Source organism: Sus scrofa, chromosome 13, assembly GCF_054392235.1.
Source record: "Sus scrofa isolate SSC_HxYL_T2T_F1_AM1 chromosome 13, Sscrofa_HxYL_maternal_Yorkshire_Landrace_v2.0, whole genome shotgun sequence".
NCBI lineage: Eukaryota > Metazoa > Chordata > Mammalia > Artiodactyla > Suidae > Sus > Sus scrofa.
Genome location: NC_139395.1, coordinates 216,226,716 through 216,249,152, shown reverse-complemented (window position 1 = coordinate 216,249,152; position 22,437 = coordinate 216,226,716). Strand labels below are relative to the sequence as shown.

Here is a 22,437-nt window from a genome sequence, read left to right as displayed (position 1 = left end):
GCAGGCCCTTGACCACGGGTTCCTGATCGATTCCACCGAACGTAGGTTTGAGGAACGTGAGATGCAGAGGCAGGGGCAGCCTCCAGCATCCTACAGAGCCGGGGGAGAGCAGGTGACTGGGTTGATGGCAGAGGGTCGGGGGGTTGCTGTGTTCTGAGCAAGCGATGCTTTAACCCCTGCTCCAGGCTGTGCAGAAGGCTATGCCCGCGATGCCACTGAGATTCAGAACATCCAGATCGCCGACGGGGACGTGTGTCGGAGCCTCTCTGTGCCCATATACATGGTCTTCCCCCGGCTGTTCACCTGCCCGACGCTGGAGACCACCAACTTCAAAGTGGGTAGGTGCACTCCCCTCGGGCTGCTCCTGGGAAGGTCGTGGCCACAGCAGGGGCTGGACACGCTGGTCTGCTGGGGCAGGTGCAGCCCAGAGCACCCAGTCCTATGGTCACTCAGCGAGAGCCCACGCAGAGCAGCTGTGCTGAGGGTCTGCGGTGAGCAGTCCTGCCTCTGAGGCCCTTGCGTCATCACTCAGGGAGATGGCATGGGCCCGGGCAGGTGACCGTGAACTCTGTGAAGGACACTAACACAGCCAGCGGCTGGCCAGCCGCGTGCATGGGGCATCTGGTTGGCTCTCTGATGGGGTGGCGTTTGATGGAGATGCAGCACGTGTGACAGCACAGTGTGAATGTTAGGCTTCCCGGGGACTTGAGCTCCGGCGACTGAGGGGTGTGTGTTGGTCATTTTCCATGGTTGTACGGATGCGTGTCTTCACGAGATCTGAATCACGGCACAGACGCAGGTTTCCAGCCTGTCTTTTCTCCCTTCACTTTGTATTGTGAACATCTCCATGGCACCAAGGGTTCTTATAAAATATTTCGATGGTGCATCCATCCTGATAAAATCATCACCCCACTACCAGGACGCAGTAGGACAGACCTGCAGGACTGTGCCCTGGCTGACCGACCTTCTGCAGAGAGATCAAAAAGACACAGAGGTGTTCCTCGGCTCAGCGTCAGGCCCGAGGTTCACTGGTAAATAGGTGGGAGGCAGAGGTTTTGGCAAGTGGTTCTTTGATTTGACCTGCTTCATTGAGAAATGAGAACTTACTCCCTAAGCCAGTGTGTTCTATTAATGTCACATTCCCCCTAAATCGTCTGATGTGCATTATTATTAGTTCAGAAAGAACTTTCTTTTTTTTATTAGACCATGATTTTACTTTTTCTTTTTTCTCTTTTGTATTTTTTGGCTGTTTAGGGCCGTCCCTGTGGCATATGGAGGTTCCCAGGCTTGGGGTTGAATCGGAGCTAGAGCTGCTGGCCTACACCACAGCCACAGCAACACCAGATCTGAGCTGTATCTGCGACCTACTCCGCAGCTCACAGCAACGCTGGATCCTTAACCCACTGAGTGAGGCCAGGGATTGAACCCACAACCTCATTCCGCCTGGTAATCCAAATACTAGTCGGATTCGTTTCCACTGTGCCACAACGGGAACTCCTGTACCTTTTTTTTTTTAATTTTATTAGAGTATAGTTGACTTAAAGAGTTGTGTTAGTTTTAGGTATACAGCCCAGTGAATTAGTTACACATATGCAAATATCCATCCCTTTTCAGGTTATTTTCCCCCCCTGCTGTACAGCATAGGGATCAAGTTACTCTTACATGTGTACATTTTTTTTCCGTACCGTTTGTTCTGTTGCAATATGAGTATCTAGACATAGTTCTCAATGCTACTCAGCAGGATCTCTTTGTGAATCTATTCTAAGTTGTATCTGATAATCCCAAGCTCCCGATCCCTCCCACTCCCTCCCTTTTCAGGTTCTTTTCCTGTATGCAGGGTTGAGTAAATTTCCCTGTGCTGTATGGTGGTCCTTGTTACTTACCTATTTTATATATAGTAGTGTGTATGTATCAGTCCCAATTAGGCACTTATTTTTAGATAATCTCGAGTATTTTTGATGTTGTTATGGACTCTGATTTTACTTTAAATAATTCTAAGTAATGTACCTTGAAATTGAAGTCGTTTCATCCCTCAAGTTGAGTCTGTGCTCTTTAATAAAGAGGAGGAAAAGTGGCTGCTCCTGGCATCACCAGGCACTGCTGGGACCTGTCTGTGCCCCGAGTGGAGCATGCGTCCCTGGGTGCCACCAGCCCAGCGGGTCAGAAGCACTGTCATTTGTGCAGCCCTCAAGTGCTTTATCTGTAATGTCACATTGTAGCGAGAGCATCATGGGCTCCGGACACCCTCCTCAGTAGCAAAGAGGCAGCAGACTCAGCAGGTCACCAAACATGGAAAAGCACAGCAAGGTTGGCTGAGAGACGACGTTGCGCAAACTTGACCTGAGCTAGTAAAATACCACGATTTTCTAAAAAACCCTGTGCCGATGGTGCAGGATCCAGAGACACCAGGGCCTTGAGTGCAGGGTAAGCTCCAGCAGCTGCCAGGCCAGCCCTGTGTGTCTCACCTGGGGTGCTCCTCCGACACTGCACCCCCTCTTCTGAAGGATTCTTTTTTCTTTCTTTCTTTCTTTCTTTCTTTCTTTCTTTCTTTCTTTCTTTCTTTCTCTCTCTCTCTCTCTCTCTCTCTCTCTCTCTCTCTCTCTCTCTCTCTCTCTCTTTCTTTTTTGTCTTTTTGCCTTTTCTGGGGCTGCTCCCACGGCATATGGAGTTTCCCAGGCTAGGGGTCGAAATGGAGCTGTAGCCACCAGCCTACGCCAGAGCCACAGCAACACAGGATCTGAGCCACATCTGCCACCTACACTGCAGGTCACGGCAACGCCGGATCCTTAACCCACTGAGCAAGGCCAGGGATCAAACTTGCAACCTCATGGTTCCTAGTCGGATTCGTTAACCACTGAGCCATGACGGGAACTCCTGAAGGGGGATTTTTTGCCTCAGGGTGCAGCTGACCGTTGTGTAATAGGATCTGAGCTTCGTGTGTCTGCTCACTTGAGGATTTCCTCAGTAGAGTATGTCGTGGTGCTACAGGAGCGAGGCTGGCTGAATCCGCAGGCACGGCGGATACGGTGGAACCCCCGAACTCGGGGCGGACCGTGAATGATCCTCAGGTTTTTGCCTGCCTGGACAGTCGGTGCCCCCACCTCCGTTTTGTTCAAGGGTCCCCTGTACTTTAAGTTAAAGAGGGGCTCATCCCATGATTTCTCAACTTGGTTTTCATACATAAAGTTGAAAAAAAGGTCTGAAAATGGTTTTTTTCTGCTATGCTATGTGTTAGGCATCTGTATTTTCTGCACGTTGTTTCTGTCAGGTTAGGAAAGCATCCATGTGACATTTGATGTGCTGCCTGTGATTCCCCCCGTGAATAACTCCCTCCGTCCATGGCCAGGATGTCAGTGGCTTTGTCTTTGTGGCTCCTGCGTGGTTCAGTGTGAGGCTTGCACCACCCCCGCCGTCCCCCCCACCTCCCCCCCACGGAGTCCCATAGGAAGGAGGTGACGAGGTCGTTGTTTGAGCGCCACAGCCCCTCGTGACCCGGGTTGCTGCTGTGTGGCTGGCGAGGTTGGTCTCGGGGTGGGGTGGGGGTGAGCCACCCCTCGCTGGGTGCACATCTGGCTGAGCCCCTTCCCCTCCCCACCCCAGCGGTGCTGACCTCAGGCAGCGTCTGATGCCCAGCCAGGCCCACGGCTGCACGGTGCCGCTGTCCTCGGCAGCTCCCTGTCGTGGGCCTTTCCCTCTGCTCTTCCAGCCACATCATGCCCCCTCCAGGGAGAACACCAAGGTGGCTGGAGGAGCGGGAAGAGCGGTGCCAGGCGGCCGAAGGCGGCCCGGTGTGTGAGGGTTGTCGGAGTCACAGGACGCTGCTGCTGGTGTGCGACTCCTGTGCCGGCCGATGCTTAGCCCAGGCAACAGCCCCACACAGGGACGTTGTCCTCAGGATCCAGCCGCAGGTGGGGCCCCAGCCGAGCTGACACCCAGCCCCTTCCCCCGACGTGCTCCCCCTCGGGCCCAGCTCGCTTCCCAGCCACACAGCGGGCCCTGCCTGCCCTCCTCCTCACACTGTGTGTGTGTGTTGGGGGGGGGGGGTCGGGCTTGTCTCTCTTCAGGGGGCTCCGTCCTCACCCACACCCTTTTCACTGCCACCATCAAGCTTAGCCTTAGCAGCTACAGAGCTGGTAGAGGAAGACTGGTGTACCTTCTGCTGGAAGGTAAAGAGGAGTGTTTGAACAGGTGCTTCAGATAAGTCAGCCGACATCTGAAGGCACCGCAGTTAAACCGCGTGCTGCTTCTGAACAGTTTCTCCCCTGGGGCGGGAGACCTGTCCCTAAACAGCTGCGGGCCAGTTCGGAGTCTGCTATTCCATTAAGAACTGTAGGAGACGTCAGAATAACACCAAAGAGTACAGATGAGTTGACAGGATTCTAGAAGATTCTAGTAAAGACAAGGACAAGGAAAGTGGGAAGCTGAGGCCTTGCAGCATGTTCCCAGGTGAGAGGACAGACTGACTCAGGCAGAAGCGCCAGTGTAGCCGTCTACACGGGTTCTCCTGGAAGCTTGGGATGAAGCTTGTGGAAACCCGCGCAGGCCCCAGGATTCCCTCTCCGCTGAGAGTTCCAGGCGCCCCTGGTGGGGCTGGTGTTTGGCTTCCCCACTTGGGGCCGGTGAACATAAAGCCTGTCCTTTCTTCCCCAGAGTTCGAGGTCAACGTTGTCGTGCTGCTCCACCCCGACCACCTCATCACGGAGAACTTCCCGCTGAAGCTCTGCAGGATGTAGGCCGGGAATGGCCCGAGCGGCCAGGCGGACCTGCAGCCGTGGCCGACTGTGGGAGCCCGAGGCGGCAGTGTTGAACTTGTCTTCTTGATGGCTCTGGATCAGGAACGAGGGGGACCCTTCTTCCTCTTTCCTCGGGGCCCCTGCTCCCAGCGGCACCTCTAATCAGAGCCTCCTCGGAAACGCATCAGGATCTCTTAGCGGAGCTGGCAGGGTCGTCGCCCGGAGCACCTTTCCCGTGACTCCTGACTAACCTGCTTCTTCTTGGGTTCAGGAAGCAGTTGTCCCAGAGTCTGACCTTTGCTGGAAAGTGAGCCCAGGGACAAAGGAAACCTGTGTGGCTGATGGGTGTGGCCTGGGCTGTCCATAGCACAGCGGCGTGGCAGGGCGGCGACGGGTGTGCAGGTGCTTGTGACCTCTGCACATCCGCTAGGAGGGTGCCGTGGCATGGGGACATGGGGCGTGTTTTCCACTCTCTTCTCTTTATAACATTTTTCGTGATAACGTCAGAGCCCTTAGGGGCCTGGGAAAGTGTGCCTTGCTCTCACGGGGGCAGGAGGTGACGGCTGGCACTGCATTGCTGACATCTCAGGAACCGCTGCCCTGCTCTCAGAAGATGCGAGGTTGTGTAAGGGGATAAAAATGTGTCTGTGCCTACAGTTGTCAGCTGGGCTCTGAATGGTAAGAAGCTGGCCCAGGCCGGTAGTCAAGGCCCCTCTACGCTGAGTAGGGCCAGAAAAACGCCCTGGACTGGCCGAACTTGGCCCGCCTCCACCCCACCTTCGGGGCCTGTGTTGGAGCCAAGGGGGGTTGGCGCGAAGCCTTTTTCTCCCGCGCCTGCCCTTGTGACTGGTGGTGTGAGGTGGGCCTGTTAGGGTGCGTTTCTTCGTCACATCCTGCCGTTGTCTCTGTGGTCTGCAGTTAGCGAGGCCTCAGAAACAAGCCCTCTGCAGCTGCCTGGCTGTCCCCGACACCCCTCTGCCTGGCATGCTTGGGCAGGGGGGCTCCTGCCGACGGTCCCCTGGCGGTACTGTCGTTGTCCCAGGACAGCTCCAGTGACACGTGATGCTGAGGGCAGGCAACCTGACTCGGGATCGGCTTACCTGTGCCGCTCGCCAGTGAATTGGATGCGGCTTATTCACTGAGTCCTTGAGAAGATGGTCCCAGAGAATACATTTCTGGTTTATAATCACCTTTCATGTGCACGTGACATTACTAATGATCTGATGATGGGTTTAGACGAGCCGAAAGCAAGGCGTCCATACTTTTCTGGGAAACTTCAAAGGTAGAAATCATTTTTAATGGCGGGGGTGGGGTTGCTAAATGAGAACTTTGAGAAAAGTTTGGAGACGTATATAGCTATGTAATGTCTTAAGCGAACCGATTTTATGGCTGTAAATGTGGTGGGTACTCTCCTTAGGGAATAATCCCCGGAAGAGCTGCCAGGAGCCAGGTCACCTTTAGTGTTTCATTCATCCCCGAGGGCCAGGCCAGGGCCACCTCCTCCCCTTCTTGGACCGACACTTCCACTGTCGATTAGCAAGGAAAACCGTGGACGTTTGGGTATCTTGGCAGCAGCCGTCACGCTGCTGCCCTGGGTGGAGCTGGCGTGTCCATTGCCGAGGTCTCCCATCAGAGCAGGTGGAGAGGAAGGGGGTGAAGGAAAGGATCTGTGACCCCTGAGCCTCTAACAGCCCATTTTTGGGGAAATGCCCATTTCAGTGGGAACTCCTTTCGGCTCTGGGAGCTCCAGCAGAAATGGAGCCCAGCTGCCGTTCTCTGCCGCCTTGCAAGTTCCATAGTAAAGATGGTGAATTGGAAAGAAAACTTAAAAAAAAAAAAAAAGCTGGAGCTCCTATTGTGGCTCAGCTGGTTAGGAACCCGACTCGTCTCCATGAGGACGCGGGTTCGATCCTGCGCCACACTCAGAGGGTTAAGGATCCGCCGTTGCTGTGAGCTGAGGTGTAGGTTGTAGATGGGGCTTGGATTCAGTGTGCCTGTGGCTGTGGCTGTGGTGTGGGCCTCCGTTGTAGCCCTGATTCAAGCCCTAGCCTGGGAACTTCATATGCTGCAGATGCGGCCCTAAAAAGGACACACACAAAAAAAGAGCTGAAGCATTGTGCCTGACTTCTCCCGTAGTTTTTCCTGAGCTTCCTGGGGGCAGGCGGGGGTGGAGCGCTGATGCCGCTTCCGCCTTTGCATTGGCGTCTCATAATTCCTGAGTCTGAGTCTGATGTACCTTGAAGACCTTCGGGGCAAGATTACCTCCTTGTGCTGGTGGCGACTGGGCTGTGGCGGATCGCCAGTGCTCTCCTCAGCCTCCCGTGACTCCCCTTCTGGTTCAGAAGTACGCTTGCATTTCCATGGAGCCATGCCCACCCGGCTGGAGGCTCATTTCCGACTCCTTTGCAGTTGGTGTGGGCTCCTTCCCACGCCTGCATCCTCCCGGCCTGTGCTGGAGCACAGGGAATGTGGGAGCAGAGCAGCTTGCCTCCCCCCCACCCCCGCCTGTGTCATGAGCCCAGGAGGGAGAGGCAGTGGGTCATCTCCAGTGTCCTGGCTGCAGGAGCCCTGGGCTTGCTTTGGGAGGGTGGGACTTCACAGGCTGGGTCTAGTCCCACCCACTGCCACTTGTTAAGGCCGGAGGTCCACACGCGTGGGGGATAAAAACCACTCCTTTCTCTTGTCTTCAAGCCCACCCTCTGCCTCAAGACTCAGGGATCCAGAACCTCTCCTGGACAAGGGTCAAATGCCGGGGAGGACCCCGCCGACCCAGGAGAACAGCCCTGACCAGAGTGGTTTTCACGGTCGCTAACCGGTCAGTTGATTTAAAAGATTGGGTATGGTTTTCTGAGAGGTGCTGACACCAAGATAATTTCCGTGGTTATAGCCATGATGCAGCCCTTCCCTCCTGTGCTCTGGGAGCAGAACTGCTGTGGTCCAGCACCGCCTCCCACGTGACCTTGAAACCTGCCAGAGGTGCCCCTCAGGTGAGGCCAACCCCCACCCCCCTACCCCCGAGGGCTGGGCCTCTGCTCCCAACCAGGGCTCCACTCTGTGCCTGCAGGAGGGTTGGACACCGGCTGTGTGTCTGCATCGCTGTTACTCTGGATCGGGCCCTGTGCTGAGTGCTGTCAGGTGTTTTCTTAGTTCTGTAGCTGCCCATGAGGAGGGAAGTCTTCTCCCCACTTAGAGGCGAGGGGACGGAAGGCCCCCCATCCGGGTTTCTACACACCTCCCCTCCACCTGCGGGAGCATCTGCTGAATGTGTTTGATTTTACCTGCACCAAGCCCTGGTCCCCCATCACCTTGCTTCATTTCAGCTCCACTTGGCCAGGTCAGTGATGTGCCTTTCTGCTGTTTCCCCATCACACGTCATTTGTGTCATCACTGCAGCTCTGAGCAGCTGAGTCAAATGACTAGGAGATCATTTGCAGCTGGATGCAGTTTAGGAGTGAAGCCAGTGATTGCAGACCCAAAAGTCCAAAGTAAATCAGACCGTAGTCTAGCCTTTACGTGGGGTGAAAATATCAGGGGCTATTCTAGACCCATTCAGAGTGCCAGTAAATGAGGTCGTTCCTCTAGTAAATGACCTCAAAGGAGCCTTCTCGGGGGATATTCTGTGCAGCTGAGCTCTCAGAAGATGTGACCTGCTGTGCCGACTCCTGCCTTAACATCACCCCCACAGGGAATTAGGTACCCAGCCGTCGTCAAAGTACACGTGTGATTTCGTTCCGGGAGCTATGATCATGAACTACTGCTGTGGATGACTCTTCATAATTCCCAGCTGTCTTTCAAAAAGGTAGAAGAGGAGTTCCCATTGTGGCTCGCCCAGTTAAGAACCCGACTGGTATCCATGAGGATGCGGGTTCAATCCCTGGCCTCAGTGGGTTAAAGATCCGGCATTGCCAGGAGCTGTGGTATAGATCACAGATGTGACTCAGATCCCACGTTGCTGTGGCTCTGACATAGGCTAGCAATTATAGCTCCAATTCGACCCCTAGCCTGGGAACTTCCATATGCCACAGGTGTGGACCTAAAAAGCAAAAAAAAAAAAGAAAAGTAGAAGAAAGTTTTCTAGGGAGAAATCTGTTTTCATGGTAAGGCTTATCCAAGCTAACTTATGTTGGGAGCCTGCATAAGAGTAGAGATGAAAAATCATACAGCAGAACTTTTGCCTAAGAAAATGTTCTGTGAAGGGAAAGCCTTTTGAATATAAGTAGTTCTGGAACCCCATGACTGTCAAAACTAGCCACTTGGGTAGAAAAAAATGCATATATGTGGGTCTAAGAGGTGGAGGTGAGAGTAAGGCCTCCAGTTGTTATCTTTTCCACTCTGACCACTGAAAGCTACTTATATTTGAGTCTGTCCAAGGGTTAGAATATATAAAGAGCCTTTTTCTTTTTTTTTTTTTTTTGGTCTTTTTAGGGCCACACCCCAGGCATATGGTAGTTCCTAGCCTAGGGATCAAATCAGAGCTGTAGTTGTTGGCATACATCACAGCCACAGCTATGCCAGGTCCAAGCCACATCTGCAGCCTATACCACAGCTCACAACAACGCTGGATCCTTGGCACTAAGCAAGGCCAGGGATCGAACGTACATCTCTATGGATACTAGTCAGTTTCGTTACCACTGAGCCACAATGGGAACTCCAGAGAGCCTTATAGGTTAATGAAAATGAATATACTGTATAGCAAGAGCTTTGCACTATGGTCAGTGCTGCAGTTAGAGGAGAATTCATAGCCTTAAATGTTTTTGTTACACTTAATAATGAAAACTATTGATTTCATCATTCAAATTAAAAATCTAGGAAAACAGGAGTTCCCGTCATGGCTCAACAGGTTAAAAATCTGACTAGTATCCATGAGGACGTGGGTTTGATCCTTGGCCTTGCTCAGTGGCTTCAGGATCCACGTTGCCATGAGCTGTGGTGCAGGTTGCAGACATGGTTCAGATCCCATGTTGCAATGGCTGTGGTGTAGGCTGGCAGCTGCAGCTCCAATTTGACCCCTAGCCTGGGAACTTCCTCATGCCACAGGTGTAGCCCTGAAAAAAAAAAAGCCTAGGAAAACAATAAATCGAAAACAGTTATAAAAACTGTAATTAATTGATATGAAATTTAAAAGACTGGAAATTTATGAATAAATAATCCACGATTTATACTTTGAAATGACTGACTGGGTGTTCTCTTGTGGCACAGTGGGTCTGGCATTTCACTGCAGTGTCTTTGGTCACTGCTGTGGTGCAGGTTTGATCCCTAGCCTGGAAACTTCCACATGCTGAGGAGTGGCCAAAGAGAAAAACAGACTAATTCAAAGTGGCCGATCTTTTAATAGAACAAAATAAAACAAAGGGAGAAAAAGAAATATGTAACACTAGGAAAAATTTCACGTTATAAGGAGACTAATAAGAATTATAGTATATCCTTTTTCTGCTAATAAACTTGCAATGTCAATAAAATAAGGAGTGACTCTAGAAAAGGCAGGCTGTCTGAGTAAAATGATAACCTTTTAGAAAGAAATTGAAGAAAAAATTGCCAAAGAAATATCACTGAGGAGTTCCCATTGTGGTGCAGCTGAAACTAATCCAACTAATATTCATGAGGATGCAGGTTCAATCCTTGGCCTGGCTCAGTGGGTCGGGGATCGGGTGTTGCCATGACTTGTGTAGGTTGCAGACGCAGCTTGGATCTGGAGTTGCTGTGGCTGTGGCATAGCCTGACAGCTGCAGCTCCGATTCAACCCCTAGCCTGGGAACTTCCACATGACGCGGGTGCAGCCCTAAAAAGCGCCCCACCCACCCCCTCAAATATCACTGAGGAGGTGCCAGACCCAAATGATTTTACAGCAGGTTTCTATCAAAGCTTTGAAAAGTAGATAACTCCTCGGCTGTTTAAACTGTTGTAGGCTATAGAGAAGGATAAAAAAAACCTCCTAATTATTTTATGAAACTAACCTAGCTCTAATGTAAAATGGGACATTGTCAGTTAGGATTAGGTTTAGCTGTGAGTAAGGGAAGCCCAAAGTTAGACTGGCTTAAACAGGCCTCATAAATGTCCATAGGTAGGTAGTCTGGAGTTCACACAGCAGCTTAGAGCCAAGAGGTCTAAAGATCCAGGCTACTTCCCGCTCACTGTGGTAGCTTGTCTAGGATGTGGTCCTTGTCTTTGGGGTCTAAGGCAGTAGCAGCTAGTTCCAGCCATCACATCGGCATTCTGGGTAGCAGGATGGGAGAAGGGATAAACGTGGGGGAAGGTCAAAGGTCAGGTGCCAGTTCTCTTAAGGATCATCTTGACGGATACCCCAAGGTACGTGTTCCCTTATTTTAACCTTTTATTTTGGAGATCTCAGAGAAGAGGACAGAGCCATATTATGTCATACTCAAAGATGTGTGTTGACATCTTTACTGAGAGATAATTCAGAGACCACAAAATTTAAAGTATGCAGTCCAGTAGTTTTAGTGTACTCTCAGTGATGTGGAACCACCACCCAAAATTTAAATTTAGAACATTTTCTAATCCTGAAGCCATTAGCAGTCACTCTCTTGCTCTGGTCAGCCCTAAGCAACCACTAAGTGACTTTGTATCTCCGTAGCTTTACCTATTCTGGATGTTTCCTATAAATGGAATCATACATTGTACGGTCTTTCATGACTGGCTTCTCTCACTTAGCAAAGTGCATTTAAGGTTCATCTGCATTGCAATGTGCATCAGTGCCTCATGACATTTTTACATTTTTCATTTTTTATTTTTGTTTTTTGTTTTTTAGGGCAGCACCCACAGCATATAGAAGTTGCCAGGCTAGGGGTCAATTCAGAGCTACAGCTGCTGGCATATGCCCCAGCCACGGCAACGCCAGATCCTTAACCCACTGAGCGAGGCCAGAGATTGAACCTGCGTCCCTATGGATATTAGTCAGATTCATTACCGCTGAGCCACAATCGGAACTCCCATTTTTTACATTAAAAAAAATTTTATCGTAACAGTCACTAATTCCACGATTATTCATTATTAGTTTTGTATGTGAAGCAGGTACTAAGAAACAGGGCACTGAGTCATTTATTTCTTGCGTAACCCTCATCAAGATAACTAAATTCCTTAAGCCACAGTTTCCTCATTTCTAAAACAGGACCAGTGAGGAGTTCCCGTCGTGGCTCAGTGGTTAACGAATCCGACTAGGAACCATGAGGTTGCGGGTATATAAAATGATTGCGTTAAAAATACAGTCTTGTCACTCAGTCGGTTGTATTAAATGTTCAAACGTTTTTAAATTGCAGTGTGGTTGACATACAATATTGTATAAGGTACAGGTGTATAATAGTGGTTCATAAATTTAAAGGTTATACTCCACTTACAGTTATTATAAAATATTGGTTTAGTCCCTGTATTATACAATATATCCTTGTAGCTTATTTCATACCTAAGAGTTTAGATTTACTTTTTTTTTTTTTTTTTTTTTGGTCTTTTTGCTATTTCTTTGGGCCGCTTCTGCGGCATATGGAGGTTCCCAGGCTAGGGGTCTAATCGGAGCTGTAGCCACTGGCCTACGCCAGAGCCACAGCAACGCGTGATCCGAGCCGCGTCTGCAACCTACACCACAGCTCACGGCAACGCCGGATCGTTAACCCACTGAGCAAGGGCAGGGACCGAACCCGCAACCTCATGGTTCCTAGTCGGATTCGTTAACCACTGCGCCACGACAGGAACTCCTAGATTTACTTTTAATTAGTGGGTAATGACCATATTTTATGAGTATTCCAAATAAGTAATTCATCCATGCATTTTCTCTGTAGAGTAAAAAGCTGGAGATAAGGGGTTGTAGTCTACAAATAGAACATTCTTAAAATTCATGCCGTTCCTTTCAGGTACCAGAGCCCGATGTTTTGGTTTGGACTATCAGAATTGGACTGCTTACATTTCTGGGTGTGCAGACCTAATAAATCCATTCTAGAATATGGATGTAAATATACTCCATGGCAGCTTGTATTTGTATTTGCATAGACTACACAGTAGTTAGAAAAATCTTCGGAGTTCCCGTCGTGGCGCAGTGGTTAAGGAATCTGACTTGGGAACCATGGGGTTTCGGGTCCGATCCCTGGCCTTGCTCAGTGGGTTAAGGACCCAGCGTTGCCGTGAGCTGTGGTGTAGGTCGAAGATGCGGCTCGGATCCCTCGTTGCTGTGGCTCTGGCGTAGGCCAGTGGCTACAGTTCTGATTAGACCCCTAGTCTGGGAATCTCCATATGCCACGAGAGCAGCCCTAGAAAAGGCAAAAAGATTAAAAAAAAAAAAATCTTCGACAACAATAATAACCTTACTGAGTGCTTATTATGTGCCAGGTGTATTGTGCTATAAATTTGGCATAGCTTATTTCATGTAATCATCACAAGCTTGTAGATATTTTTCATTAGTCATTTTTATTTATAAGTTGGCTATTTTTTATTGAAGTATGGTTGATTTACAGTATTGTATAAAGTTTCAGATTACAGCACAGTGAATCACAATTTTTTCAAGTTCACTCCATTCATAGTTATTATATTGGCTCTGTTCCCTGTGCCGTATAATACATCCCTCTAGCTTATTTATTTCAGACATAGTGGTTTGTACCTCCTAATCCCCTACCCTTCTTTTGCCTCTACCCACTTCCCTCTCACCACTGGTAACCACTGATTTGTTCTCTAGTTCTGTGCGTCTTTTTCTATTCATGAGTTTTACTTTTTAGATTGCACATATAAATGATTAACTTATAGTATTTGTGTTTCTCTGACTTATTTAACTAAGTAAGCATAATACCCTCCAAGCCTGTCCTTGTTGTCACAGATGGTAAGGTTTCATTCCTTTTCATGGCTGATTAATATTCTTTTGTATATACATATACAACATATACAACACATCTTCTTTATTCATTTAAGTATAGATAGTCACCTAGTTTGCTTCTGTATCTTGGGTCTTGTAATGCTGCAGTGAACATAGGGGTGTACATATCTTTTTGAGTTAGTCTTTTTGTTTACCTCAGATAAACACCCAGGAGAGGGGTGTTGCTAGATTGTTGGTAGTTCCATTTTTAATTTTTTGAGGAACCTCCATACTGTTTTCCATTTTGGCTGCCCCAATTTACATTCCCACCAAAAGCGTAGGAGTGTTCCCTAATTCTCCATATCCTCTCCAGAATTTTTCATTTGTAGACATTTTTTTTTTCCTTTGCTTTTTGGAGCCACATCTGTGGAATATAGAAGTTCCCAGGGGAGACCATGGGACCACATCAGAGCTATAGCTGCTGGCCTACACCACAGCCACAGCAATGCTGGATCTGAGCCACATGTGTGACCTTCACCACAGCTCACGGCAACGCCGGATCCTGAACCCACTGAGCGAGGCCAGGGATCGAACTCCCGTCCTCATGGATACTAATCAGTTTCATTACTGTTGAGCCACGACAGGAACTGCTATTCGTAGACTCTTTGATGATGGCCATTCTGACTGGTGGGAGGCGACAACCTCATTGCTTTCTCCATATCCTCACCTATACTGGTTATTTGTTGTTTTGATAATAACCATTCTGACAGGTGTAAGGTAATATATCTCATTGTGGTTTTGATTTGTGTTTGTCTGGTGATTAACAACATTGCACATCTTTTCTTATGCCTGTTAGCCATCTGTATGTCTTCCATGCAAAAATGTCTATTCAGGTCTTCTGTCCATTTTTAATCATATTTTGTTCATATTTGAATTGTACGAACTATTTATATTAGATATTAACCCCTTATTTGTCATATCATTTGCAGATATTTTCACACATTCACTAGATTATCTTTTCATTTCGTTGTTGGTTCTCTTTGCTATGAAACAGATCTTAAGGTTAATTAGGTCCCATTTCTTGATTTTGCTTTTGTTTCCTTTGCCTTAGGGGAAGGATAAAAAAATATTGCTATGATTTATGTCAAAGAATGTTCTGCCTATGTTTTCTTCTAGGAGTTTTATGGTTTGAGGATTTACATTTAGGTTTTTAATCCATTTTGAGTTTGTTTGTTTTTTTATGGTATCAGAAAATTTCTGATTTCACGCTTTAACATGTAGGTGTCCAGTTTTCCCAGCACAACTTTTGAAGGTATTTTCTTTTTTCCACTGTATCTTCTTTCCTCCTATGTTATAAATTAATTGACCATAAGTGAGTAGGGTATTTCTTGGCCTTCTATTCTGTTCCATTGATCTATGTTCCTTTTTGTTGTTGGTACCATACTAGTTTGAATACTGTAGATTTGTAGTATAGTCTTAAGTCAGGAAGCATATTTCTGTTCTTCTTTCTCAAGATTATTTTGGCTATCCAAGGTTTTTTGTGTTTCTATACAAATTAAAAATTTTTTTCTTCTAGTTCTGAGAAAAATGCCATTGGTATATTGATAGAAATTACATTGAATCTCTAGGTTGCCTTGGGTAGTATGGTCATTTTAACAGTATTAGTTTTTCCAATCCATGAACATGGTATATCTTTCCATCTATTTGTGTCGTCTTCAATTTCTTTCATCAGTGTCTTAAAGGTTTGGGGTTTGTTTCTTTGTGGGGTTTGGTTTTTTGGGGTTTTTTTTTTGTTTGTTTGTTTGTTTTTTGTCTTTTGTCTTTTGTCCTTTTAGGACTGTACCCACGGCATATGGAGGTTCCCAGGCTAGGGGTCTAATTGGAGCTACAGCTGCCAGCCTACGCCAGAACCATAGCAGCACCAGATCTGAGCCACATCTGCAACCTACACCACAGCTCATGGCAACACCAGATCCTTAATCCACTGTGTGAGGCCAGAGATCGAACCTGCAACCTTATGGTTCCTAGTTGTATTTGTTTCCGCTGCACCACGATGGGAACTCTTCAAAGTTTTCTGAGTACAGATCTTTTACCTCAGTAGGTAGGCTTAGTCCTACATTATTTCTTCTGTTTAACGCAATTATAAATGTAATTGCTTCCTTAATTTCTCTTTCTGATAGTTCATTGTTACTGTATAGAAAAGCAACAGATTCCTCTTTTTTCTTTTTATGTCCACACCTGCAGCATATGGAAGTTCCCAGGCTAGGGGTCAAATCAGAGCTGCAGCTGCTGGCCTACACCACAGCCACAGCCATGGTAACATCAGATCCTAGCCACATCTGCAACATAAACTGCAGCTTGTGACAGTGCCAGATCCTTAACCCACTGAGGGAGGCCAGGGAGCAAACCCACATCCTCGTGGAGACTGTGTTAGCTTCTTAATCTGCCGAGCCACAACAGAAACTCTGCAATAGATTTCTTTACATTAATTTTGTATACAGCAACTTTAGTGAATTCATTGAAGAGCTCTAGTAGTTTTTGGTTGTGTCTTGAGTTTTTTGTTCTGGTTTTTTTTTTTTTTTTTTTGGTTGTGCTTATAGCAACCAGAGGTTCCCAGGCCAAGGATCAAACCCATGCCACAGCAGTGACCACTCTGGACCCTTAACCCACAGAGCCACTAGGGAACTTCGGCATTTTCTTTTTTAAATAATTTTTAGGGAGTTCCCGTCGTGGCGCAGTGGTTAACGAATCCGACTAGGAACCATGAGGTCGCGGGTTCGGTCCCTGCCCTTGCTCAGTGGGTTAACGATCCGGCGTTGCCGTGAGCTGTGGTGTAGGTTGCAGACACGGCTCGGATCCCGCGTTGCTGTGGCTCTGGCATAGGCCGGTGGCTATAGCTCGGATTCAACCCCTAGCCTGGGAACCTCCATATGCCTCGGGAGCGGCCCAAGAGATAGCAACAACAACAACAAAAAAAAAAGACAAAAAAAAATAATAATAATAATAATTTTTAAGTTGAAATGTAGTTATAGTGTTGTTTTAAGTGCACAGCAAAGTAATTCAGTTATATATACATGTTCTCTTTCAGAGAGATTCTTTTCCACTGTTCCTGTTGTGATTCAGTGGTAATGAACCCAGCTAGTATCCATGAGGATGCAGGTTCAATCCCTGGCCTCACTCAGTGGGTTAAGGATCCAGCGTTGCTGTGAGCTGTGGTGTAGGTTGCAGATGTGCCTCACATCTGACGTTGCTATGGCTGTGGTGTAGGCTGGCAGCTATAGCTCCAGTTTGACCCCTAGGCTGGAAACTTCCATGTGCCTTGGGTGTGGCCCTAAAAAGACAAAAAAAGATAATTTTCCATTATAGGTTATTACATGATATTGAGTATAGTTTCCTGTGCTATACAATAGGTCCTGTTGTTTACCTAGTTTATATATTATAGTATATATGTTAATCCCCTATTCCCTCCCCTATACTATCTCCTTTGGTAACCAAGCATTTTCTTCTATGTCTGTGAGTCTTTTTCTGTTTTGTAAGTTCATTCATATCATTTTTTAAAGATTCCACAAATAAATGCTATTGTATATTTGTCTTACTCTGTCTTATGTCACTTAAGATGATATCTCTAGGTCCACCGTGTTACTGCAAATGATATTGTTTTCTTTCCTTTCCATGGCTTAGTAATATTCCCTTGTGTTTGTGTGTCTGTGTACCACATCTTCTTTATCCATTTATCTATCGATGGACATTTGATTTGTTTCCATGTCTTAGTAGTTGTAAATAATGCTGCTATAAACATTTTTTTTTCTGTCTTTTTAGGGCCACACCCACAGCACATGGAGGTTCCCAGGCTAGGGGTTGAATCAGAGCCGTAGCCTCCAGCCTATGCCAAAGCCACAGCAATGCCAGATCCGAGCCACATCTTCGACCTACACCACAGCTCACTGGCAACGCTGGATACTTAACCCACTGATTGAGGCCAGGGATCGAAACCTTATCCTCATGGTTCCTAGTTGGATTCATTTCCACTGTGCCACAACGGGAACTCCTATTTTTCATATGTCTTTTTTTTTTTTTTTCCTTTTCTAGGGCTGCTTCCGGCAGCATATGGAGGTTCCCATGATAGAGGTCTAATTGGAGCTGTAGCCACCGGCCTGTGGCAGAGCCACAGCAATCCGGGATCCGAGCCTTGTCTGCAACCTATACCACAGCTCACGGCAACGCCAGATCCTTAACCCACTGAGCAAGGCCAGGGATTGAACCTGCAACCTCATGGTTCCTAGTTGGATTCTTTAACCACTGTGCCATGATGGGAACTCCAGGAACTCCTATTTTTTAATTATAGTTTTCTTCTGATACATGCCCAGGCCTGGGATTGCTGGATCATGTGGCAACTCTATTTTTAGTTTTGTGAGAAGCCATACTGTTCTCCATAGTGGCTATACCCATTTTTTTCTCTTTTTGGCCATGCCTATGGCAGGTGGTGGTTCCTGGGCCAGGGGTTGTACCTATAGCACAGCAGCAACCTGAGCTGTAGCAGTGATAACACTGGGTCCTTAACCTGCCGAGTCACAGAGGAACTCCATGGCTGCACCCATTTACATTCCCACCAACAGCTTACGAGGGTTCATTTTTCTTCATACCCTCTCCAGCGTTTATTATTTGTAAGTTCTGCATTTAGTTCTCTGAGGTACCTCTGTTTTTAGTGATGGCCATTATGACTACTATGAAGTGATACCTCCTTGCAGTTTTGATTTGAATTTCTCTAGTAATTAGTGGTACTGAGCATCTTTTTCATGTGCCTGTTGGCTATCTGCATGTCGTCTCTGTAGAAACGTTTATTTAGGACTTCTCACTTTTTGATTGGGTTGTTTACTTTTTTGATATTAATTTGAATGAGCTGTTTGTATATTTTGGAATTTAATTCCTCGTCATTTGCATCATTTGCAAATATTTTCCCCCAGTTTGTAAGTTGCCTTTTCATTTCATTGATTTCCTTTGCTGTGCATCAGCATTAAAGTTTAATCAGGTTCCATTTGTTTATTTTTATTTTTATTTGCATTACTCTAGGAGATAGAACCTAAAAATATTGCTGTGATTTATGTCAAAGAGTGTTCTGCCTATGTTTTCCTTTAGGAGTTTTCCAGTATGCAGTCTTGCATTTAGAGTTTTAACCCATTTTAAGTTTTTTTTTTTAATTTTTTATGATAGTTGATTTACAATGTTCTGTCAATTTCTGCTGTACAGCAAAGTGACCCTGTTATACATTTGTATACATCCTTCTTTTCACATTATCCTCCATCATGTTCCATCACAGGTGATTAGATATAGTTCCCTGAGCTATACAGCAGGATCTCATTACTTATTGATTCCAAATGCAATAGTTTGCAACCACTAACCCTAAACTTGCAGTTCCTCCTCCTCCCTCTTGGCAACCATAAGTCTCTTGTCCATGTCCATGAATTTGTTTTGTTTGTTTGTTTGCAGATAGGTTCATTTGTGCCCTATATTATGTTCCAGATATAAGTGATATCCTGTGGTATTTGTCTTTCTCTTTCTGACTTACTTCACTTAGTATGAGAGTCTCCAGTTCCATCCATGTTGCTGCAAATCACATTATTTTGTTCTTTTTATGGCTGAGTAGTATTCCATTGTGGATATGTACCACATCTTAATCCATTCATCTGTCAGTGGACATTTAGGTTGTTTCTGTGTCTTGGCTATAGTGAATAGTGCTGTATTGAACACAGGGGTGCATGTATCTTTTTCAAGGAAAGTTTTGTCTGGGTATATGCCCAGGAGTGGGATTGATGGATCATATGGTAGTTCTAGATTTAGTTTTCTGAGGTACCTCCAACCTGTTTTCCATAGTGGTTCTACCAATATACATCCCACCAATAGTGTAGGAGGGTTCCCTTTTCTCTACACCCTCTCCAGCATTTGTTGTTCATTGAATTGTTAATGATAGTCATTCTGACTGGTGTGAGATGGCACCTCATTGTGTTTTGATTTGCATTTCTCTGATAATTAGTGATGTTGAGCATTTTCATGTACCTGTTGGCCATCTGTATGTATTCTTTTTTGTTGTTGTTGTCTTTTTGCTATTTCTTGGGCCGCTCCCGTGGCATATGGAGGTTCCCAGGCTAGGGGTCGAGTCGGAGCTGTAGCCACTGGCCTATGCCAGAGCCACAGCAATCCGGGATCCGAGCCGCGTCTGCAACCTACACCACAGCTCACGGCAACGCCGGATCATTAACCCACTGAGCAAGGGCAGGGACCGAACCCACAACCTCATGGTTCCTAGCAGATTCGTTAACCACTGCACCATGACGGGAACTCCCTGTATGTATTCTTTAGAGAAATGTCTATTCAGGTCTTGTTCCCCTTTTATATTCTTCCCATTTTATAATATTTTGTCAGATTAATTGACCATAAATGTCTGGGTTTATTTCTGGATTCTGTGTTCTGTTCCATTGGTCTCTATATCTGTTTTTATACGAGTACCACACTGTTTTGATTACTGGAGCTTTGTAATATTATCCGAAGTCTAGGAGAGTTATGCCTCCTACTTGGTTTTTTTTCCTCAGGATTGCTTTGGCAGTTCTGGGTTTTTTATGGTTCAATATAAATTTTTGGGTTATTTGTCAGATTCATTACTGCTGAGCTACAACAGAAACTCCCTGGAGAGTTTTCATCATAAACAGATACTGATTTCTATCAAAAGCTTTTTCTGTATCTACTGAGATGATCTTATGATTTTTATTCTTCATTTTGTTAATGTGATGAATTACATTTATTGATTTGCAGCTATTGAAAAATCCGTATAACCCTGGGATAAATCACACTAATATAAGTATTGCTTCCCTGGCTTTCTTTGGATTTCCACTTGCATGGAATACCTTTTTCCATCCCTTCACTTTCAGTCTGTGTATGTCTTTAGATCTGAAGTGAGACTCTTATAAGCAGCACAGATACAGTTCTTGTTTTTATATTCATTCATCCACTCTGTGTCTTGTGATTGTGGTATTTAGTCTATCTACTTTTAAAGCAATTATTGATATGTATTTTCCTACTGCCCTTTTGTTCACTCTTTTGGGGTTGTTTTGTAGGTCTTTTTTGTTGTTATTACTGTCTTCTTTTGTTCTTTTGTGATTTGGTAACTATCTTTAAATTTATGTTTGGATTCTTTTTTTTGTGTGCATATCTATTATAGATTTTTGTTTTGTGGTTACCATTATATATATATATATATATATATATATACATATATATATATATATATATATGGTTGTTTTAAGTTGCTGATCTTTTAATTTAACACATTTTTACAACCTTACACTTGTATTCTACTCTCCTCATGAATATTGTCTGTTTTCTCCTTTTTCAGCCACACCCACAACATATGGAAGTTCCAGGCTAGAAATCAAATCTGAGCCACATATGCAACCTGTGCCATAGCTGTAGCCACACCAGACCCTTAACTGCTACATTGGGCCTGGGTTCGAACCAGCAACACCAGAGACAAGCCAGATCATTAACCCATTTTGCCACAGCAGGAGCTCCTGATTATTGTTTTTGATGTCATATATTACAGTTGGCATCATCTAATTCTTTTTTGTATCCCTTAACTTCTTATTGTGGATATAGTTGATTTTACTAGTTTTGTCTTTTAAGCATCCCACTAGCTCTGTGCATGGATGAGTATTACTACCTTTATATTTGCCTTTACCAATGAGATTTTCCCTTTTGTAATGTTTACATTTATCACGGTTATGACCTTTTCTTTTTTTGCTTAGAGATGTCCTGTTAATAATTCTTGTAAAGTTGGTTTGATGTGGCTGAACTCTTTTAGCTTTTGCTTATCTGTAAAACTTTTGGTCTCACCAAATCTTAATTAACTCCTTGCTGGGTATTCTTGGTTTTAGGTTGTTCTTTTTTATCACTTTAAACATATTGTGCCACTACATTCTGGTCTAGAGGTTTGGTTGAAAAGTCAACCGATAGCCTTATGGGAGCTCCCTTGTATGTAACTGTTGCTTTTTGTTGCTGCTTTTAATATTCTCTCTTTATCTTTAATTTTTGCCATTTTAATTACATCCTAATGTGTTCCTCTTTGGATTAATACATTTTGGAACTCTCTGCACTTCTTTCATTGGGATATCTATTACATTTCTAGGTTTTCTAGGATGTTTTCAGCCATTATATCTTCAAATATGTTCTCTGCCCCTTTCTCTCACTCTATTCTCCTTCTGCAGGTATTAGTATGCTTGATGTTGTCCCAGTAGTCTCTTAAACTGTCCTCATTTCTTCCATTCTTTTTTTTTTCTGTTCAGCAGCATTGATTTCCATTTCTCTGTCTTCCAGCTCATTGATCTGTTCCTCTATCATTTAGTCTGCTGTTGATTCCTTCTAGTGTATTTTTCATTTCATTTTTTGTATTCATCTCTGTGTTTGTTTGATCTTTGTATTTTCCAGCTGTTAAAAAATTAAGACTTCTTGCTCTGTGTATTTGTTCTTTTCCTGATTATTATTCCATAATTATTTTTATGATCATTACTCTGAACACTTTCTTAGGCAGATTACCTTTCTCCACATCACTTTAATTCTTCTGGAGTTTTATCATGTTTCTTCATTTGGAATATGTTCATCTGTTGCCTAATTTTGCCTAACTTGCTGTTTTTATTTCTATATATTTGGTAGTTTGGTTATGTTTCCAGACCTTCTAGAAGTGGCCTTTTGTAGGAGATGCCCTATGCATCCCAGCAGAGCACTCCCCTCTGGTCACCAAAGCTATATGCTCTAGGAGTGCCCCTGTGTGGGCTGCATGAGTTCTGTTGGAGCAGGCTGACTACTGTGGGTGGTCTGGTAGGCTTGGTTGGCCCCTGGTCTGCTTGGTTTCCAGGCCCTACCTTG

At 45.6% G+C, this 22,437-nt stretch overlaps 1 protein-coding gene and 1 long non-coding RNA gene across 12 annotated transcripts in view; one reads left to right on the top strand and one right to left on the bottom strand.

Moving 5' to 3' along the window:
* The window catches only part of VPS26C (VPS26 endosomal protein sorting factor C), a 53,001-nt gene extending 47,079 nt beyond the window's left edge, over positions 1-5,922 (top strand). For 8 of the 11 annotated variants that reach the window (XR_014825180.1, XR_014825181.1, XM_084992139.1 and 5 more), the window contains 2 exons: positions 186-338; positions 4,651-5,922. Coding sequence is in view for 6 of the 11 variants with exons in the window: in XM_084992139.1 (XP_084848265.1) it covers positions 186-338; positions 4,651-4,733 (236 nt within the window). In the remaining 5 variants the exon portion in view is untranslated. Of the gene's footprint in view, positions 1-185 lie in introns of all 11 variants that reach the window. The other 3 variants (XR_014825177.1, XR_014825178.1, XR_014825179.1) reach the window with 3 other exon arrangements.
* Positions 1-22,437, bottom strand: part of LOC146397887 (uncharacterized) — a 419,652-nt gene that overhangs the window by 65,947 nt on the left and 331,268 nt on the right. The gene's annotated exons all lie outside the window — the stretch shown is intronic.